Genomic DNA, 21,989 nt, shown 5'->3' with positions numbered 1-21,989 from the left:
CTCCTGTACTCTTCCTCACACAGGAGCACTGCCTTTTACCTGAAACCATTCCTAATGCTCTCGATCATTACTCCCTTCCCTGATCAAAATATCTTGAATTAACCTACTTTGTATTTATTCTCCCTATATTTATTCTCTATATGGGTACTTATCAAGAAATGGACATTTGTTAAGTATAAACTGTGCACCAAGTACTGGGAATACAAATAGAAAAATCAAAATCATATCTGCTCTCAAGGACCTCACATTCTAATTGGAGGAGATCATACCAAAATAAGTGTAGCTGAGAGGTGGATAGAAAGGGCTGGAAATGCAAAAAGGTCAGTTACCATGTGGACGGCAAGGTCCTGGGGTCCTTAGGTTATATTGATTCTAGGAATGTAGTGGCAGATGGAAAGATGAGTAACCAAGCCTTTCTGGGGAAATCTTATAGATAAACCTGAGATTTAGGTGGTTTTCCAAGAGATTCTAATTGGCTATAAAGAGCTGGAGTTTGAGAAAACCAGATACCTCTTCTCTAGAGCAGGGATACTTCAGTTGCTGCCAAGGGGCAGTCTGGTGAATCCTCAAAATGGTATTAAATGCATGAAACAATAATAGCTCATATAAGAAATGTCAAGTTTAGAGATCATGTATGTGGCAAAGGGGATAATTCATAGCTGCTCAGTGCCTCAAGTAATTTTCTCCTTTTGTGAAAGTCTCATAATAGTCCCCCAGGTATGACTCTGCTGGCCTCCTTAGGGAACTGAGAAGCATTCCTGGTCTACCATTTTAATGACATTTCAAAGAAAGAAAAATAGGTATTCTGCCAAGGCCTGTATTGGGAAAGCCACACTGATTCAGATCACCACTTCCATTGATAGGTGTTCATATGAATCACCCTTTGATTACTCCACTCTAGAATTTTGATGGGAAATCAAACTCAATTGCCAGCAGTTTCCATCTTATTCCTTGTTTTGAAACCTGGGACATTTGCCTACTTCTCATCCTGTGGTGGTACATACAATTTCTTTTCTTCATGGCCCCCCAAAAATCAAGGATAGTATCTCTTAGTTGCATATGAAAGTTCTGGTCCTGGAAGTTTATATATATATATATTTGCTGAGGCAATTGGGGTTAAGTGACTTGCCCAGGGTCACATAGCCTAGGAAGTATTAAGTATCTGAGGTCAGATTTGAACTCAGGTCCTCCTGACTTCAGGGGTGGTGCTCTATCCACTGCACCACCTAGCTGCCCCAGGAGGTTTTATTCTTAACCAACATTCTACGAACTTGTTTTCAAAAAAACATTTTGACAAATTTCATATATTTGGTTTTCTTTGCAATTGTTTTATTTTAACAACAACGAACAGTTAACATGGATAACACTATAATGTTTACAAAGCACTCTTAAATCTTATTTATATATTATATTATTATATTTTATCTTCACAATAACTCTGGGAAGTAGGTGTTATTATTATTCTCATTTTACAGCTGAAGAAACAGGCAGACAGAAATGTGTATGTGTGGTGTGATTTGAACTCAGATCTTCCTGGCTGTATCCAGGATTCCTTATAATGGACAGTGATTCAAAGACTTCACCAAACTGCCAAAGTGGTACAGGATAGAAAAGGGTAACAACCCTACAGAGTTCATCATATCCAGACGCTTGAACTCTTAAGATACCCAAGCACTGTCTAATTTTCTTTTGCAATTGTCCCTGCTCTCAAAGAAACTTACAAAGTAATGGGACATAACTTGAGGAAGAGATGTATTTATCCTTCAGTGGCCCAGGCGACCAGGCTTAGATTAAATAGCATGGCTTGGGCTCCCATCTTAGCTCAGGTATTTCTTTCTGCTGTGGGATCCTCAGCAGGTTCTTAGCTCTCTCTGATTCAGAACCCACATCAGAAGGTTGTTGTGAGGATTAAAGGAGATGACATTTATGAAGCACTTTGCAAATGTTAAGGAGTTAAACTGTTACTATTACTATCTGCACATTTTATTTTTATTAACACCACTAACAAGCCAGTTACATTGCAGAACTGGGAAGGGTCAGCATTCTCAGGGACTTCTGGTACTCCTACTCTAAGTAAAATCTCAATAAAAACACAATTTTACCTAATGGAAATATTTAATGGGGACCCTAAGTGGAAATTTCTAACTCAGACGAAAACTATCAGAAGTGCCCTCTAACATGATGAGATTAAAATCACTAACAATGATTTTAAATATGACACACAATGATTTCTGAAGAGGTTCAAAACTGATTGTTAGCTTGTCAAGAAGTACTCCTTAGCCCATTGGGGAGACAAGAGAAGAGGATATAGAAAACCCTGCTTTCCTGGCCATTCAAGGGAGCTCTTTCAAGGGAATGAGCCAAGTCCTTATATTCCTATCAAACAGAAGAAAGTAAAAAGGAGCTAATGATTCTAGGATCTAGGTCTGAAAGATCTACCACCAACAATCTCTCAAGTGCTAAGATCCAGGCTTGCTCCACATCAACTCACTTCAAAGGAGGAGGCAGAATTCTTGTTTTCTACATTGTGCAAGTTGTGCTGGATCAGAAGGACAATGGCATCTCTTTGCTTACTTGTTTCTCCATCTAAGACCTTGCTACTTTAAGGGAAAGAAGGGGAAAGAGCCAACGACTGTAGTTGCCAGCAGGAAATAGTGAAAGCCTTCTAAGCCCTCAGCACTCAACAAGGAGAAGAAACAGAGGAAGCAAAGTCAAAGAAGAAAACTCCAGAAATTGCCTTCTTTTTAAACTCGGCCCTATTTTTACCGTCCTGTTCTCTCCTCCTAGGGTCTAAGGCTCTGTCTTAGCCTTATCCTCAAGCATGACACAATGTCCTCTTGGGAGCTTCCTCAGTGAAAGGAACTTGTCTTAATAAAATGAATAGAATGTCTCTTTTGTCCAATCCCTATGACCACTCAAAGGCATCGTTGAATCAAGATGTTCCTATGGTGTTAAGGGACAGGTCAATTCTCTGAAAGCCTCCACAGCTGTGGATCATAGCATCTGAAGGAGTTGCGGGGCAGCCTTTGCTGACACAAGTGTTGTGGACTGGGAATGAGACAAAATGGAGGCAGAGGGAAGAGGAGAGAGGTCAGACATGCAACAGCCTCTTAGAGAGGTCAGAGAACAGCAGCTACCTCTTAAGTCTCCTTGAGGAGACCATTCTGCAGGTCTGGATTGGATCTCCAGCAGCCACTGTCAGGTGGCTTCCAGTAGCACAACAGTCCTGCTCTATTGAATAACGAAAGTCACCCCATAATTGATTATCTGACACACCTCAGGACAGTGCTGGAAAGGCAAGGAAGAGGTAGGATGCTCTCCCTTCCCATTCAAACAACTGGAGTTGACAAGACTTTTAAGAATTCACTAAATTACCAAGAGTGGGGAAAAAAAACATAAACATAAAAGGAGAATAACATATTTATAGCCAAGTGATAAGGAGCCAAAGAGGGGAGAGAAATAAAGCACATGGGAGGAGTGTGTGCTAGAGGAAGGGCCTGCAATATGTGGGAGAAAATGGGATAAAGGGCACACACGGAGTATATTTAGTCTCATCGACCAAAAAGAAGAAGAAGAAATCAGTGATGATTCTCAGAAGCTTAGAATCAAAAAACTGAGGGAAGGAGCACTTAATGTTCTCAGTGAATCATCTAAGACACTTTCTGTAATCATAATAAGGGAAAAGAGTGGGGGCTTAAGAAAAAGAAAGTTTGGAATAGCCAGATCTTGAAGATTTTCTTTTAGGTTTAAGTTCTAAATTTTTGAGTGAATTATCTATGTATTTTGGCTCAAATACTTCTGATAAGAATTACTATAATAAAACTTTATACTCATGAAATTTCACTCTGGTATAAATTCTCTGATATCAAGAGAGTGTTTTGCTCTTCAGAGCCATTTCAAGATCAAAAGGTTGCACTGCCATATGAATTTTATGATGTTGAAAAGGTTATGCACTCCGGCAAAAGACCTTTCCATATACATTTCATTCCTAAATTTTCTCTCAAGTATGGATTTTCTCATGGTGATTAAGTCCCGTCTTCCGGGAGAAGGACTTTCCACATTCATGACACTTATAAGGTTTCTGTTCAGCATGAACACTCTGATGTTGAGCAAGATGAGTGCTCTGACGAAAAGCTGTCCCACACTTCTTACATTTGTAGCGCTTCTCTCCAGTATGAATTGTCGCATGTTGGGTAAGTCCTGCCTTGCGAGAGAAGGCCTTACCACATTTGTTACATTCATAAGGTTTCTCTCCAGTGTGAACTGTTTGGTGGCAAATAAGGCCTGTCTTCCAGAAGAAGGCCTTTCCACATGTATTGCATTCATAGGGCTTCTTTCCAGTATGAAGTCGCTGATGTTGAGTAAGGGACTTCCTCTTGAAGAAGGCCATACCACATGTTTTGCATTCATAATGTTTCTCTCCAGTATGAATCCTTTGATGCTGAACAAGCGATTTTCTCTCAAAGAAAGCCGAGCCACACACATTACACTCATAAGATTTCTCCCCAGAATGAACTGCCTGATGTCGGAGAAGTCCTGTGTTCCAGCGAAAAGCCATTCCACATGTATTACATTCATAAGGTTTCTCTCCAGTGTGAATTTTTTGGTGTTCATTAAGTCCTGTCCTCCTATGGAAAGCCTTTCCACACCTTTTACATTCATAAGGCTTCTCACCAGTGTGAATTCTCTGATGTCGAGTAAGGTGTGTGCTCCGACGGAAAACCTTCCCACAGACGTTACATTTAAAAGATTTGCTTCCTCTGTGGACTTTTTCATGATTAGTAAGTCCCGTCCTCCGTTGAAAAGCCTTCCCACAATGCTTACATTCATAAGGTTTCTCTTCATGATTTGGTTTATCTAAGCTGTCACCTTCTTCCCTGGTGTTTCCTAACTTGGTGACAAAGTCAGCACGTCTCCTGGATCTTTTCTGAGATGCTTTTGCCACAGAGGTGCCCTTCTTGGCAGCTGATTGCTTCGTTTGGGGGCTAAGCTCTGAATCTGAAAAAAAAACAACATGAACATCCTTCATTTACCACTACATTACATTGAGCCTTATCTTCTGCCCTTCCATCAAGAAAATTATCACATTTAAAATAATATCGCCATCTTACAAAATGGTGGTCAATGGTGTCTGATTCTGTTGGAACTCTAGGGACTCTGTCCATGGGGTTTCCTTGGCAAAGATACTGGAGTAGTTTGCAACTTCTCGAGAGTGGTTTTTTTTTTTTTTTTTTTAACAGATGAGGAACTGAAACAAATAGGGGTCAAATAACTTGCTCAGGGTCCCACTCATAGTCTCATAGCTACACAGCACCTTGAGTCTTGATTTGATTTCAAATCTTCCTGACTCAAGGCTTGATGCTCTATCAACTTTATATAGCTTATAAAAGCTCTCACTTAGACTTGACTCTTTGTAAAGGGCTGAATCTCTGAGCAGATACACTTGGATAACTGAACACTTAATGCTAATTACCAATTGGACAATACTCTATTAGCATTTGCTTGGAAAAAGGCCCACTTCACCATTCTGTGCTGGCTCGATCTGTTGGCCTATAGAGAGATTTGGAGGAGGGAAAAAAAGGTGGAGTAGGACTAGCAAGGTGAATCCCGGCGGTAGAAAAAAGAAGAGATTCATGTGTCCAGGCTCTCTCCTCTTCCTTGGACAAAGGCTAAAGATCAAGGACTTTTGCTTATCCTGACTCAGGCTGATTTTAAAGTATTCAGGGTGCTAACGTGGTCTTCAACTCTTTTCAATAATGAGATAATTCAGGCCAATTCCAATAAAGTTGTGATGGAGAGAGCCAACTGCCTCCAGAGAAAGGACTGTGGGCACTGAATGTGGATCACAACACAGTATTTTCACCTTGTTGTTGATTGCTTGCTTGTTTTTTTTTTTTTTCTCCTTTCTCACTTCCCTTTTTTGATGCAATTATGCAGCATGATAAATGTGGAAATATATATAGAAGAACTGCACATGTTTAACCTATATTGGATTACTTGCTGTCTAGGAAGATGGAGAAGGAAAGGAGGAAGAAAAATTTGGAACACAAGGTTTTGCAAGGGTAAATGTTGAAAATGTTGGTAAAATAAAAAGCTATTATTATTTTTAAAAATAAAATAAAAACTCTCGTTTTGATCTTCAAAACAAGTTTTTAAGAGATATAGGTCAGTTAGGACATTTAGCTTCAAAAATAATAATTCTTAAACTTTTTTTTTTTAAGTCTCAGGATCCTTTTGTGCTTTTCTAAGTTATTGAGGACCCCAAGGAGCTTTTGTATATGTGGCTTATGCCTAATTAATATTTACCAAATTAAAAATGAAAACTGAAAAAACAATTTTAAATATTCACTTAAACTAATAAAGCCATTACGACATAAATAATGTTTTTATGAAAAATAATAGTGTGCCAAGACAAAAAAAAATTAGTGAGATGAGTGGTATTTTTTTTTAACATATTTTTGTAAATCTCTTTAATGTCTGCCCTAAGAGAAGACATTAGGATTCTCCTCTCAGCTTCTGCATTTGGTCTGTTGTGATATTACTGTTTTGGCTGAAGTTGGTTTCACATGAAGAAAATCTGGTCTGCCATAGATATGTAGCTGGACAGGGGAAGGGTATTTTATTAAACAAATACTGTCTTAGCTTTGTTAAGAAAATAGTTCTGACCTTGTGATCTCCTTGTCAAGAGGCCAGCCCACATTCTGAAGCACCTATTTTTTTTTAATATTTTATTTTATTTTATTTTATAATAACTTTATATTGACAGAATCCATGCCAGAGTAATTTTTTTACAACATTATACCTTGCACTCGTTTCTGTTCCGATTTTTCCCCCTCCCTCTCTCCACCCTCTCCCCTAGATGGCAAGCAGTCCTATATATGTTAGATATGTTGCAGTATATCCTAGATACAATATATGTTTGCAGAACTGAACAGTTCTCTTGTTGCACAGGGAGAATTGGATTCAGAAGGTAAAAATAACCTGGGAAGAAAATCAAAAATGCAGATAGTTCGCATTTGTTTCCCAGTGTTCTTTCTTTGGGTGTAGCTGCTGAAGCACCTATTTTAAGGGATGGCTAGTGAACATGTAGGGGTAAAAAAGCAGTGATTTCCTGGCTTCACCAAGAATAATTCATGCTAGACCAGACTCTCATTTTCTTTCTGACAAAGGTATTCTAACAGTATCTTTGGGTATGGGGCAGATAAGTGGTGCAATAGATAGAATGCCAGTTCTGGAGTCAAGAAGGATCACATAGCTAGTTAAGTATCTGAAGCTAGTTTTGAACACTTCCTGACTTCTAGGCATGGTACTCTGGTCCCCATGCCACCTAAGATGTGAACAGATAATTTTCTTGTTTTAACTTTATTTTTAACACACTACTTTATGAATCATGTTAGGAAAGAAAAATCAGAGCAAAAGAAAAAACCATGGGAGAGAGAGAAAAAAAAAACAGGAAAAAAAAGTCAACATAGCATGTGTTGATTTATCTTCAGTCTCCTTGGATTTTTTTCTGCATGCAAAAGGCATTTTCTATCCAAAGTCTATTGGGATTGCTTTGGATCACTGAATCACTAAGAAGAACCCAGAAGAACCAAGAAGAACCAGTTGATCATCGCATATTCTTGCTATTACTATATACAATTTATTCCCAGTTCTGCTTGTTTCCCTCAGTATCAGTTCATGTAAATCTTTCCAGGCCTTTCTAAAATTAGCTTGTTCATCATTTGTTATAGAACAATAATATTCCATTACCTTCATGTACCACAATTTATTTAGCCATTCCCTAATTGATGGGCATCTACTCATTTTCCAGTTCTTTGCCACAAAAAGAGCTGCTACAAACATTTTTGCACATGTGGGTCTGTTTCCCTTCTTTATGATTTCCTTGGAGTACAGACCCAGTAATGACATAGCTACAGGGTATGCTCAGTTTTATAGCCCTGTGGGCATAGTTCCAGATTGCTCTCCAGAATGGTTGGTTCAGTTCACAACTCCATCAACAATGCAATAGTGTCCCACTTTTCTCACATTCCCTTCAACATTTATTATTGTCTTTTCCTGTCATCCTAGCCAATCTGAGAAGAATGAGGTGGTAACTCCGACTTATTTTAATTTGCATTTCTCTAATCAATAATGATTTAGAGTATTTTCTCATATAATTATAGATGGCTTTGATTTCATCATCTGAAAATTATGTTCATATTCTTTGACCATTTATCAATTGTCTTTCTGACATATTATTTTCCAGTTTTCCCAGAAATTTTGTCAAAAGGTGAGCTCTCATCCCAAAAGCTGGACTTTGGGGGTGAATCAAATACTAGATTATTATAGGCTTTGACTATTGTGTCATGTGTATCCAATCTATTCTACTGAACTACCACTTTATTTCTTAGCCAATATCAAATGGTTTTGATTACTTCTGCTTTATAATATAGTTTTAGATCCACCATCCTTTGTATTTGTTTTCCATTAATTCCTTTGATATTCTTGACCTTTTGTTCTTCCAGATGAATTTTGTTATTATTTTTTCTAGATATATAAAATAATGTTTTGGCAGTTTGGTGTGGCACTGGAGAAGCAAATCAATTTGGAAAGAATTGTCATTTTTATTATACTAGCTCAGTCTAGCCATGAACAACTGATAATTTTCCAATTGTTTAGATCTGACTTTATTTGTGTGAGAAGTGTTTTGTAATTGTGTTCACTATAGTTCTTGTGTTTGTCTTGGTGCAGACACCCAAGTATTTTATTTTATCTATGGTAATTTTAAATGGAATTTCTCTTTCTATCTCTTGCTGATGTTCAGTAATATACAGAAATGCCGATGATTTGTGTGGGTTTACTTTATATCCTACAACTTTGTAAAGCTGTGGATTGTTTTTAGTTGGTTTTTAGATGATTTTCTAGGATAGATAATTTTCAACTGAGGAAACAAAAGATGCTAAGAATCATCTGATAATCTGCTTAAATATACTATTTGTCAAACGGATGCTAAATGAAACCATCTCACTCTTCTCCCTCCCCCCCACACTCCCCCACCAAATAGGGAGGAAAAAAAACCAACGGAGAAAGATATATATGCATTTACTTATAGAAGAACTGCAATTCTGTCCAATCCTTTTGGAAGAACAATATGGAAGTGTGAAGTCAAAGTTGTAAGAATATGCTAAAAGATCAGATTCATGTATTTAAAAGAGAGAGGTACATTAGTGGCCACATGCTTTAATTCTACATGAAGAAATCTTCAATCTTCCATCCTTGCTGAGTGATAATCTAGCTTCTACATGAAGACCTCCAAATGGAGAGAATCCATCACTCTTAGGAGAGTCCCCTGCAACTGTTGGCAGTTCTCACTGTCCCCTACTCCTGGTTTGGTCCTCTCAGGCCAAACAGAATCAGTCTAGTACTTCCTCCAGAGGACAAATACTTGAAGAAAGCTATCATCCACCTCCCCAATCCCCAGTTCAAGCTCTAGTCTTCTCTATTCCAGGCTAAATATCCCCAATTCCTTCAACCAGGCATCACGCATTATAGACCTCAAAGCCTTCATATTCCTGACTGCCTTCCTCTGGAGATTCCTAGCTAGTTGTTGACTCAATAATTCCATGGTGGAATATGTGCTGAGAGAATTATCAATTTTTTTTTGCATTTACTAAAGGCCTACTAAATGTAAAGCACTGAGCACTGTGCGGAGTGCTGAAGGGAAATCTGTCCTGCCCTCAAAGAGCTTACATTTATATTCCAAAACTAAGCACACCAAAAAAGCTATCTATACAATCTATCTTAAAATGATTTTTAAGACAACCTTCTTCATAACTGGGAAAAAATGGAAGTGATCTAAATGTATAAAGAGAAGGGACATTGTGACATTAACACCATGGAATACTATAATAACATCAAAATGGATCCATCATGGGTACCATAAAGAAATCTGCAACAGATCAAGAACACTCAGTGGGAAAATTTTTTAATTAAAAAAAAAAAAAAAAAGACTGTCAAGTGAAAAGGGGCACCAGAAAAATCCAGTGCACATAATAGTCATGTGACTAGAAAACCAAGTGAGACTTAAAGGACCAAGTATCCTGAGGAGGGCCTCGAGGCAGGGAGAGAAAGGGATCTGGACTGCTCTGAATTTAGTTTTGGCAAGGGGCTATTTGCTGTCCTCACCCTAGCCCTGTGTCCTGGCCCAATGACCCAGCACAGCTACCATCTGCCCTCTGAAATTACATCTGCATGGCACGCATTGTCAATCTACCTTCACTTGTACATTGCCTCCCCAATAAAATGTGAGTTCCTGAAGTGGAAGGGATGGTTTTGTGCTTTTCTGGTTGTTCTCCCAACAAGACCTTCCATCTCCAGACATTTTCCCTCCTCATCTCTGCCCCAAGTCTCAGCTACATTCTCCCAAAAACCCTTAATTCCTGTGCCTCTTGCCTCTGTTGGTTATTTTCTATTTATCCTTGCATATACTTTATTTGTACATCACTGTATGCATGTTATCTTCCTCATTAGGCTGTGAGCTCCTTCTGTCTTTTGCTTTTCTTTGCATCTTCCAGGGCATAGTATGTTGCCTGGCACATAATAAATTTTTATTAAAAGCATGTTGACTGATAAATAATTGTAAAGTAGGTTTAATAAGTTGTATTGATGGCTAACATTAACTTGAAAAAAAGTTACTTTAAAAAACCCCCCAAAAGAATAAGGTCAAGGAGGTTAATTGGGAAAATGTACTAAATATAAACTAATATCAAGGGATCAGTTTATATATAAAGTATCAGGAATGTCAAAAGAAGAGAGAAGAGAAGGGCCCACCACTGTGAAAGGCCCAGCGGGCCCTGGAGTATACAAGCAGAGAGCTTTTCAGAGAGCCCTTTGTTAGGGTGACAATTAGACCCTGATGAAGACGCTCATCCCCGAGAGCCTTGGCTCTTCACCACAGGCCTGAGGGGTTGGAGGGGAGCTCTCCACCCAATATTCTTGGTGTTACTTCCAAATAACAAACCAGGATATTTCTGCTCAAGTCCTATAAACCTGGCTTTTATGCACTCACCTGTGCTTCTTGGGCCTTCTCTCCCTGGCATCCAAAGTACTTGTCTTTGCTCCAGTTGGTGAATCACATCTGGTTTGGTATCTGTAAGTCCTGAAAAAGGAAAAGTGCCTCAGAATCCGATCCTAGTCCTTTCTGTCTTTGGGAACAAGTAGTCATGCTAGGAAAACCCAGAGGGCAGGACAATGGACTCCTGAAGGACACGGAATTGTGTCCCCAGGAATCTGAGAAGATAGGTCACAGAGCTGATTTGAGTTAAGACAAAATCACCTCATTTGATCCAGGGCCTATTAAGATACTAGTGCCTGGGGTTTTAGGGGAGAATCTCAAACTTGAAGGAATAGCGTGAGGGAGGGACAACTTCAGGAGACACATAACCAATGGCCACTTTCCCATTCTACAGACAAAAGAGCTTTCTTTGGGAACAGGCAGAAGTACTTTGGACATAAAATGCAAATGATAACTAATAAATACACGAAAAAGCCCATAGCATGTACAAAAGAAGGAAGCAAAAAGTCTCCACCAGGCAGATTGTAGGACCTAAGGGGTCTCCATACCCAGGCAGACCAGGTTCCGGTAGTTTTCCAGCATCACGTCCCGATACAGCTCCTTCTGAGAAGGGACCAGCTGCCCCCATTCCTCTCGGGTGAAGACCACAGCCACATCTTTGAATGTCAGCAATTCCTGAAATAATCAAAATAGCTCTTGCTAACCCAAGTCCATTTCTCATGTGCACCTGGAAGGACAGGTGAAGTTGGCAGGAGCTTGGGGTATGGGAGAGGGAATCATCTGTAATGTTGGCTGGAGTCTGTTGGGAAATATTTGTATTTAATCCTGGATGTATCAAAGAATCTATAAGAAATGACTTCCATTTGAATTGTCTTAGGAAGATTCTGAAGATCCCCTGGCAGGATGAGGTACCAGACCCCAAGGTCCTTTCTCAAACACAATTTCCAAGCATTCCAACTCTATTGCCAAGAGCACAACTCCGCCGGGCTGGCCATAGTGTTCGAATGCCAAATGTACCTTTGCCAAAAAGATTATTTTATTTTATTTTATTTTATTTTTAAATTTTATTTTATTTAATAATAACTTTGTATTGACAGAATCCATGCCAGGATAATTTTTACACGACATTATCCCTTGCAATCACTTATGTTTCGTTTTTTCCCCTCCCTCCCTTCTCCCCCCCCCCCCCAAGATGGCAAGCAGTCCTATATATGTTAAATATGTTGCAGTATATCCTAGATACAATACATATTTGCAGAACCGAACAGTTCTCCCGCTGCACAGGGAGAATTGGATTCAGAAGGTAAAAATAACTCGGGAAGAAAATCAAAAATGCAAATAGTTCACATTCATTTCCCAGTATTCCTTCTTTGGGTGTAGCTGTTTCTGTCCGTCATTTCTCCAATGAAACTCAGTTAAGTCTCTTTGTCAGAGAAATCCACTTCCATCAGAATACATCCTCATACAATATCGTTGTCAAAGTGTATCATGATCTCCTGGTTCTGCTCATCTCACTTAGCATCAGTCCATGTAGGTCTCTCCAAGCCTCTCTGTATTCATCCTGCTGGTCCTTTCTTACAGAACAATAATATTCCATAACATTCATATACCACAATTTACCCAGCCATTCTCCAATTGATGGGCATCCATTCATTTTCCAGTTTCTAGCCACTACAAACAGGGCTGCTACAAACATTTTGGCACATACAGGTCCCCTTCCCTTTTTTAGTATCTCTTTGGGGTATAAGCCCAATAGAAACACTGCTGGATCAAAGGGTATGCACAGTTTGGTAACTTTTTGGGCATAATTCCAGATCGCTCTCCAGAATGGCTGGATTCGTTCACAACTCCACCAACAATGCATCAGTGTCCCCGTTTTCCCGCATCCCCTCCAACATTCATCATTATTTTTTCCTGTCATCTTAGCCAATCTGACAGGTGTGTAGTGATATCTCAGAGTTGTCTTAATTTGCATTTCTCTGATCAATAGTGATTTGGAACACTCTTTCATGTGAGTGGTAATAGTTTCAATTTCTTCATCTGAAAATTGTCTGTTCATATCCTTTGACCATTTATCAATTGGAGAATGGCTTGATTTTTTATAAATTTGAGTCAGTTCTCTATATATTTTGGAAATGAGGCCTTTATCAGAACCTTTAATTGTAAAGATGTTTTCCCAGTTTGTTACTTCCCTACTAATCTTGTTTGCATTCGTTCTGTTTGTACAAAGGCTTTTTAATTTGATATAATCAAAATTTTCTATTTTGTGATCGGTAATGGTCTCTAGTTCATCTTTGGTCACAAATTTCTTTCTCCTCCACAAGTCTGAGAGATAAACTATCCTATGTTCCTCTAATTTATTTATAATCTCGTTCTTTATGCCTAGGTCATGGACCCATTTTGATCTTATCTTGGTATGTGGTGTTAAGTGTGGGTCCTTGCCTAATTTCTGCCATACTAATTTCCAGTTATCCCAGCAGTTTTTATCAAATAATGAAATCTTATCCCAAAATTTAGAATCTTTGGGTTTGTCAAACACTAGATTGCTATAGTTGACTATTCTGTCTTGTGAACCTAACCTTTTCCACTGATCAACTAATCTATTTCTAAGCCAATACCAAATGGTTTTGGTGACTGCTGCTTTATAATATAATTTTAGATCAGGTACAGCTAGACCACCTTCATTTGATTTTTTTTTCATTAATTCCCTTGAGATTCTCGACTTTTTATTGTTCCATATGAATTTTGTTGTTATTTTTTCTAAATCATTAAAATATTTTCTTGGAAGTCTGATTGGTATAGCACTAAATAAATAGATTAGTTTAGGGAGTATTGTCATCTTTATTATATTTGCTCGGCCTATCCAAGAGCACTTAATATTTTTCCAATTATTTAAGTCTGACTTTATTTGTGTGAAAACTTTTTTGTAATTTTGCTCATATAATTCCTGACTTTCCTTTGGTAGGTAGATTCCCAAATATTTTATGCTATCAACAGTTATTTTGAATGGAATTTCTCTTTGTATCTCTTGCTCTTGGATTTTGTTGGTGGTGTATAAGAATGCTGAGGATTTATGGGGATTTATTTTGTATCCTGCTACTCAAAAAGATTATTTTATGGAGAACTCACATAGGGCAAGTGCTCACAAGGTGGTCAGAAAGAGCAATCAAGGACACGCTCAAGGTCTCTTTGAAGAACTTTAGAATTGATTGTATGACGTAGGAATTAGCTCAGAAGAAACACGAGACGCACAAAGTTAGAGAAGCTGCTCCAAATGTCCACTGGGACTATTTGTGTCTGACCTGTGGCAGAGCATTCCAAGTTCACATTGGTCTGAGCAGCCATAGTTGGACACAGCGTTACTCTACTCTAAAATAGTAATGCCATTTTTGTTCTTTTTGAGAACAAAGAACAACAACCATCAACCATAAGGAAAGAAGAAAACTGGGGGGTGGGGGTGGGGGAGGATAATCTATGACAATTATTTGTGATAAAGGACTCAAGAATTGAGTCAAATTTGTAAAAAAACAAACAAAAAAAAACCCTTCCCCTCTTAGAATTGGACAAATCTAACCACAAAATAAACAAGAAAGAAACTAGGGAGGTTAGCAGAATCCTAGAAAACCTAGATATGATAAATTTCTGGAGAAAACAGAATAGGGACAGAAATGAATATACCTTTTTCTTGGCAGTATATGGCACTTTCGCAAAAACTGATCATAAAAAAACTCACAATCAAATGCAGAAAGGCAGGAATAGTAAATACTTCCTTTTCAGTCCATGATGCAAGAAAAATTATATTCAATAAAGAAGCAGGGAAACATAAGCTAAAAATCAATTGGAAATTAAATAATCTAATTCTAAAAAATGAATCAACCAAAAAACTTATAAAAACACAAGTCATTTCCCTATTGATAAATGGTTAAAGGATATGAGTAGGCAGTTTTCAGACAAAGAAATCAAAGCTATCTATAGTTATAGAAAAAAATGCTCTAAATAACAAATGATCAAAGAAATGCAAATTCAAACAACTCTGAGGTACCTACTCACACCTATCAGTGGCACTAATATGAGAAAAAGGGGGAAATTAGATGTTGGAGATGTGGGAAAACTGGGATCCCAATGCACTCTTGATGGAGTTGGGAACCGATTTAACCATTCCAAAGAGCAATTTAGAACTATGCGCCAAAAGTTATACAACTGTGCATACCCTTTGATCCAGCAATACCACTGCTAGGTCTACATCCAAAAGACTTAAAAAAATGGAAAAAGACGTATTTGTATAAAAATATTTCTGTGATGTCTAAGAATTGAAAATTAAGGAGAACAGCTAAACTGGTACTTGATTGTAATGGAATATTATTATGCTATAAGAAATGACAAGCAGGACGATTCCAGAAAAATTTAGAAAGGTTTATATGAACTGATGCAAAATGAAATAGGAAGAGTCAGGAGACACAATAAGAACTTTATTGTTCAATGAAGAATAGTGAATGACTTAGCTCTTCTCAGCAATACAATGATCCAAGATAATCTCAAAGGACTAATGGAAAGGTAATATATTTTTATTCAGTTTTAGAATGTACTGGTTGTAGTGGAACTCCTGGTATTGAATTTACCTCCAGCAATGCAGATCAGCAATTCACATGCAGGATATTCCCTGCATGTGTCAGAGACAGGATCCAAAATTGGGTCTTCCTGACTGCCAGGCAAACCCTTGAGCCACGGCGTCACGCTGCCTCTTGTGCAAGAAGTATTTTTTACCATTGTTTTAATTATGATGCTCCTTTTGCATCCCTCCTAATACTGAGGTCAGTCAAGTCATAATAGCCTTGGATGCTATAACAAATGGAGGAAGGTGCATTAGGTGGAGAAGTGATGGGGTGAACATGAGATGAACAGGAAGAAAATTCCCCCTGGAGCATCGTCTAGGGAGGCTGCCTGGTAGGGGGCAGAGAAGGAGCTTTGGAACCAGCCTGGCCATTTACAACATGTAGAACCTAGAAGTGGCTTTCCATCTCAGGAGGCTGCAGGGGTCAAGCTAAAAATGATGCCTGAACTCTCTTCCCAGGCCCCATCTATGACCTTCTGATTATCCCATTTACTAGGTCAGGACTTATGAAAAACAAATTCCTCCACAAATTTCTGTCAGGAAAAGGAAAGTCTCACTTACCTGCTGGGGAGCCTTAGCAGTCAAGAGTACAGGGGCCATTCCTTCATCCTCAGGCTTCCTCAGTCTTAGAGAAATGCATGGTCCTCCAAAGGCAGAACTGGACAACTGAAGAAAAAGGAAGGATGACAGAGCCAGCCCTCCCTCAGCTCTCAGGCCCACAGCATCCACTTGTTTCCCTGCTGAGATGGGCAACACAGGAGCCACCGGTTGCTCCCGGCATTCATTCCAACAGATAATAAGTATACATGAACATGCACTCTGGAGAGCACAGGGACATGTACAGTTCCTTCCTTTAAAGGGCATTCTATTCTCCTCAACACAAGGGAACTCTTTAAAGGACATTCTATTTTTATCATTCTATCTGGTAATCCTCATTAAAGGGCATCCTATTCTCCTCAATCTATAAGGTAAACTCTTTAAAGGGCATTCTATTCTTATGATTCTATACAGTAATTCTCATTAAGGAGCTTTCTATTCTCCTCATTGTATAATGTTACTCTCTTTAAAGGCACTCCTCTGGTCATCTATAGATAACTTTCTTTAAAGAGCTTTCTATTCATCTATACAGTAATTCTCTTCATCTATTCAGTAACTCTTTAAAGGGCATTCTATTCTCATTCTATATGGTAACTCTTTAAAGGGCATTCTATTCTCTTCATCTATAGTTAACTCTTTAAAGGGCATCTATGCTCTTCATCTATAGTTAACTCTTTAAAGGGCATTCTATTCTCCTAATTCTATAATACAACTCTCTTTAAAGGGCATTCTATGCTCTTTATCTATAGTTAACTCTTTAAAGGGCATCTATTCTCTTCACCTGCAGTTAACTCTTTAAAGGGCATTCTATTCCCTTCATCTATAGTTAACTCTTTAAAGGGCATTCTATTCCCTTCATCTATAGTTAACTCTTTAAAGGGCATTCTATTCCCTTCATCTATAGTTAACTCTTTAAAGGGCATTCTATTCTCCTAATTCTATAATACAACTCTCTTTAAAGAGCATCTATTCTCTTCACCTGCAGTTAACTCTTTAAAGGGCATTCTATTCCCTTCATCTATAGTTAACTCTTTAAAGGGCATTCTATTCCCTTCATCTATAGTTAACTCTTTAAAGGGCATTCTATTCTCCTAATTCTATAATACAACTCTCTTTAAAGGGCATTCTATTCCCTTCATCTATAGTTAACTCTTTAAAGGGCATTCTATTCCCTTCATCTATAGTTAACTCTTTAAAGGGCATTCTATTCTCCTAATTCTATAATACAACTCTCTTTAAAGGGCATTCTATGCTCTTTATCTATAGTTAACTCTTTAAAGGGCATTCTATTCCCTTCATCTATAGTTAACTCTTTAAAGGGCATCTATTCTCTTCACCTGCAGTTAACTCTTTAAAGGGCATTCTATTCCCTTCATCTATAGTTAACTCTTTAAAGGGCATTCTATTCTCCTAATTCTATAATACAACTCTCTTTAAAGGGCATTCTATTCCCTTCATCTATAGTTAACTCTTTAAAGGGCATTCTATTCCCTTCATCTATAGTTAACTCTTTAAAGGGCATTCTATTCCCTTCATCTATAGTTAACTCTTTAAAGGGCATTCTATTCTCCTAATTCTATAATACAACTCTCTTTAAAGGGCATTCTATTCCCTTCATCTATAGTTAACTCTTTAAAGGGCATTCTATTCCCTTCATCTATAGTTAACTCTTTAAAGGGCATCTATTCTCTTCACCTGCAGTTAACTCTTTAAAGGGCATTCTATTCCCTTCATCTATAGTTAACTCTTTAAAGGGCATTCTATTCTCCTAATCTATAATACAACTCTCTTTAAAGGGCATTCTATGCTCTTTATCTATAGTTAACTCTTTAAAGGGCATTCTATTCCCTTCATCTATAGTTAACTCTTTAAAGGGCATCTATTCTCTTCACCTGCAGTTAACTCTTTAAAGGGCATTCTATTCTCCTAATTCTATAATACAACTCTCTTTAAAGGGCATTCTATGCTCTTTATCTATAGTTAACTCTTTAAAGGGCATTCTATTCCCTTCATCTATAGTTAACTCTTTAAAGGGCATTCTATTCCCTTCATCTATAGTTAACTCTTTAAAGGGCATTCTATTCTCCTAATTCTATAATACAACTCTCTTTAAAGGGCATTCTATGCTCTTTATCTATAGTTAACTCTTTAAAGGGCATCTATTCTCCTAATTCTATAATACAACTCTCTTTAAAGGGCATTCTATTCCCTTCATCTATAGTTAACTCTTTAAAAGGCATTCTATTCTCTTCACCTGCAGTTAACTCTTTAAAGGGCATTCTATTCCCTTCATCTATAGTTAACTCTTTAAAGGGCATTCTATTCCCTTCATCTATAGTTAACTCTTTAAAGGGCATTCTATTCCCTTCATCTATAGTTAACTCTTTAAAGGGCATCTATTCTCATCATCTATATGGTTGGTTCCCCTCTTTAAAGGGCATGTTATTCTCTCCATTCTATGGACGAGTATACAGTTAAGGAACAACCGCAGATTCTGAAGGGAAGCAAAACCTTTCAGGGAAGTCAGTGTCCTAGAGAACCATGAGCACTAGACTGGAGTCAGAAATCCTGGGTTGTTACTTGTCTGCCTTATTGCTTATTATCCCGCGGATCATGGGCAAGTACCTCCCCCAGCCCTCAATTCCTCATTTGGAGAAAGAGGGAGGTGAAATTTGATGGAGTCGAGGGTCCTTTTAGCTCTGGTGCATGGGAGCCTATCATAATATAAGGAGGGAGAGACGATGGTTATTTAGGAGTTCAGGCCAAAGAAGACAAGGGGAAAACTGGGCAGGGAGGAAGACAATGGTTCCCAGGAGAAAGAGGAGACCAGGCGAGAAGAGGGGGAGGAGGAGATCAGGTAGATCATTGGAGGGAGGGGAGGGATGATGTGTGACAAGAGGGAGGGGGACGAGATGAGGTCATTGGAAGGAAAGGAAAGATAAGTAAGGAGGGGGAGGGAGGTCGCTGAGAGGAGGGGGAGGGGAGATCAGGTCTTTAATGGCAGAAGAGGAAAAGATCAGAGGGGGCGGTGAAGGGACATCTTGGTCAAGTACGGGGAGGGAAGCGCCGGGGGAGAGGGGGAAGGGATAGAGGAGAAAGGGACTTGGTAAGACGCTCCATCACGTTACAGGAGGAGGGGGTCTAGCCCCAGGAGACAGCAGGAAATGAAGCTGAGACTAGGCAGCAGACACCCCTTTGATTGGGTCACTTCCTATCCCCGCCCTCCCTCAAGCCAATGGGCATTCGAGCTCGTCTAGGGGGCGGAGCTATCGGCAGAGCGTCAGAACTTGAGTACACACGTGCGACGAGTCCAGCCCCGCCCCCCGCCTCTGGGGGGGAGGGAGCCCGGGGAAAATGGCGCCCGAGGCCTCATCCCTACCCAAGGCCCCGCCTACCTGGCGGCTTGCTGACGGGATCTGTGAGCCGGTGCTGGAGCCCGCACGGCGCTGCGAGCAGCAGCCCGAGGGGCTTCGAGATGCGGAAATTCCTGATTTCTGGATCAGAGCAGGGAAGAGGGAAGGGAGTCAGGTCACATGGGCACGGGCGCCCTCCTTCCTTTTTGACTACAGGGGCTTCTGGGAAAGTAGTTCTCAGGCCTGGGCGGCTTGTGCGCATGCTCTGGAGAAATCCCATCTCATGCCAACGTCTGGAAGCGTCTCCCCCTCCCCTCTCCCCCTCTTTCCTCTTCCCCTTCCCCCTCTGCGGCTGCGTTTCCTTTCCAGGAGCCCCAGTTTCCTTTCTGCGGGAGCCCGTGCTCGGCGCTGCCCCTTTCGGAGTACTTGCTCTCTCCCCCAATTTAGACTCGTATTTACACGATACGGTGTCACCGCCCGTTAGACTGGAAGCTCCCTGAGGGCAGAAGCCGGTGTTGCCTTCCTTTGCCCAGCATTGGGCGCAGGGCTTGGCACCGGCGGGCATCATGCATGCGGACGGCCTCCTTCTAGCCAGGACCCCCAGGTCTTGCCTTGTTTTCTGTGTTCCCGGCGAACCCAAACTCTGAGTCTTTGCACTTAACCGGGGGTTGGGGGGGATGGGCATGTAGTCCTAGGCGCCACATCGGGTGAAAGGAGAATGGAGGCTCGCAGGGGACAAAATCCCACAGCTGAGCTCGCCCAAACCTCCGTGGGCTCCGCCGCCGGTCTGCAAAAACGCAATTCATGGGGTTGCGGAGGAAGACCCCCCCCCAAACACACACACATACACACACGGAGGAAGACCCCCCCCCAACACACACACACACACACACACACACACACACACACACACAACACACACACACACACACACACACACACACACACACACGGTTGGGCTCCCCTTGCGGGGCCTCCCGGGTTTGGCCATAATTATACCGGAAGGAGAACCAAAGATGAGATGCTGTGCTAATATGGAGGAGGGCTAAGGGCGGGGTGGGCTCTTTCGGCACGTTCTGATGCTCTAAATTTTGTTTGGGAGTCATTATTTAAAGTTTTGGAATCGTTTTGAGGTGATAGGACTCTTGGGTCCCCTGATCTTTGTGGGGGAGCCTGGATCAGAAAACCCTGAATCTCTTGGTTCTGGCTCACAACCCCTCTGCCCCCTTTTTACCTGGCCTCAGGAAACTCCTAAAATAATCCCCACCCTCAATTCACTTGGAGATCCCCTTTAATTTCTGGCTGGAAAACCCCAAGATAATCACCACCCTTAATTGACTCCCTAAACCTCCACCCTCAATTCATCAGGAGACAATCTTTAGCCTCTGGCCACAGAAGACTAAATAAAATTGAATTCTGTCTCCCAAATCTTTGCTATCTTCCTAATCAGGATCTAGCCCACTGAGAATCTGCTCGGTTTTTTGCCAAAATCTCTACTTGGAAACTGGGATTGCGAATTCTTATCCTTTGGCAACGCTGTGTGGGGGTCTCATCCCTCAACCATTTGGCTGAGAGGTTGGGCCAGTTTCTGCCTTTACTCCACCATCTTGGCTCCACGTCCCTTTTTCCTTCATCTTTGAAGAGAACCAGTGACATTGAGGAGGGGAGCCCCAAACTCTCTCACTCTCTCAGACTTTGGGGGGACAGCTTGGGGACCTCAGAGAAGCTCTCCCCTCAGAGACCTGCCCCAGGGAATCAAGATAAGTGGTTTGATTCTGTTATCTGGGTGGGACTAGTCGAGTCCAGGACCACTCTTACTTAGCCTGAGCTGGAGATTGAAATTTCTATCCAACTCTATTGAGTTGGAGATTAGTCCAGGGACACTCATTCAATTTGAAGATTCTCTATTCTGATTCCAACTCAAACGGCTCCCAGCCCCCACCAAGAGCTGCCCATTTAACAAGCTTCCTTCAGCTCAATTCCTTGCAGAGGGTCAAAAGCAGGAATCCTGGCAAGGAACCCCTCTCTCTCCTTGGCATAGCTTTGACCCTCTTTATCTCTCTCCCCTATTTCCCTAACAGGACCTTATTTACCTCTCTGTCAGGATTTGTCTGCTAGATCTTTACTTTTCTGTCAGGACCCTGCCACTAAGGATGGCAGCCTGCAAAAGCTGACTTCTCAGTTCTAATAATAAACTCCTTTTGCCAGTTTAACTTTTCGGGGTTTGTAAACTCGTTTACAAAGACCTGCACTGCCCAGAAGGGGGTTCCCACAACTCCCTGCCCTGCGCTAAACCTCATCAACATCAGAAATAATATATTGACTTGTGAGTAAATTGAATCTAACGGAGATAGAATTGTCACAAGTCCTC

At 40.3% G+C, this 21,989-nt stretch overlaps 1 protein-coding gene across 1 annotated transcript; it reads right to left on the bottom strand.

Moving 5' to 3' along the window:
- Window positions 1-1,316: 1,316 nt before the first annotated feature.
- LOC127545759 (zinc finger protein 454-like) lies at window positions 1,317-20,483 on the bottom strand. The gene is made up of 5 exons (XM_051973243.1): window positions 19,661-20,483; window positions 16,230-16,334; window positions 11,605-11,731; window positions 11,051-11,140; window positions 1,317-4,998 (listed from the first exon to the last, which is right to left on the bottom strand). The coding sequence occupies exons 2-5, from the start codon at window positions 16,266-16,268 to the stop codon at window positions 4,001-4,003; spliced, it is 1,254 nt and encodes a 417-aa protein (XP_051829203.1). The 5' UTR covers window positions 16,269-16,334; window positions 19,661-20,483; the 3' UTR covers window positions 1,317-4,000.
- Window positions 20,484-21,989: the final 1,506 nt, after the last annotated feature.

The sequence above is a fragment of the Antechinus flavipes genome, chromosome 1 (genome assembly GCF_016432865.1).
Source record: "Antechinus flavipes isolate AdamAnt ecotype Samford, QLD, Australia chromosome 1, AdamAnt_v2, whole genome shotgun sequence".
Taxonomy (NCBI): Eukaryota; Metazoa; Chordata; class Mammalia; order Dasyuromorphia; family Dasyuridae; genus Antechinus; species Antechinus flavipes.
The sequence above is the reverse complement of the archived record's forward strand: the minus strand, read 5'-3'. Positions and strand labels throughout refer to the sequence as shown.

What these genes read in the sequence shown, in the direction of transcription:
- LOC127545759 (XM_051973243.1), bottom strand. Translation starts at nt 16,268, where the DNA reads ATGGCCCCTGTACTCTTGACTGCTAAGGCTCCCCAGCAG. An exon ending in CCGGAACCTGGTCTGCCTGG is followed by an intron (nt 11,141 to 11,604) that starts GTATGGAGACCC and finishes TTCCTTTTTCAG; the next exon opens with GACTTACAGATACCAAACCA. An exon ending in AGAAGGCCCAAGAAGCACAG is followed by an intron (nt 4,999 to 11,050) that starts GTGAGTGCATAA and finishes TTTTTTTTTCAG; the next exon opens with ATTCAGAGCTTAGCCCCCAA.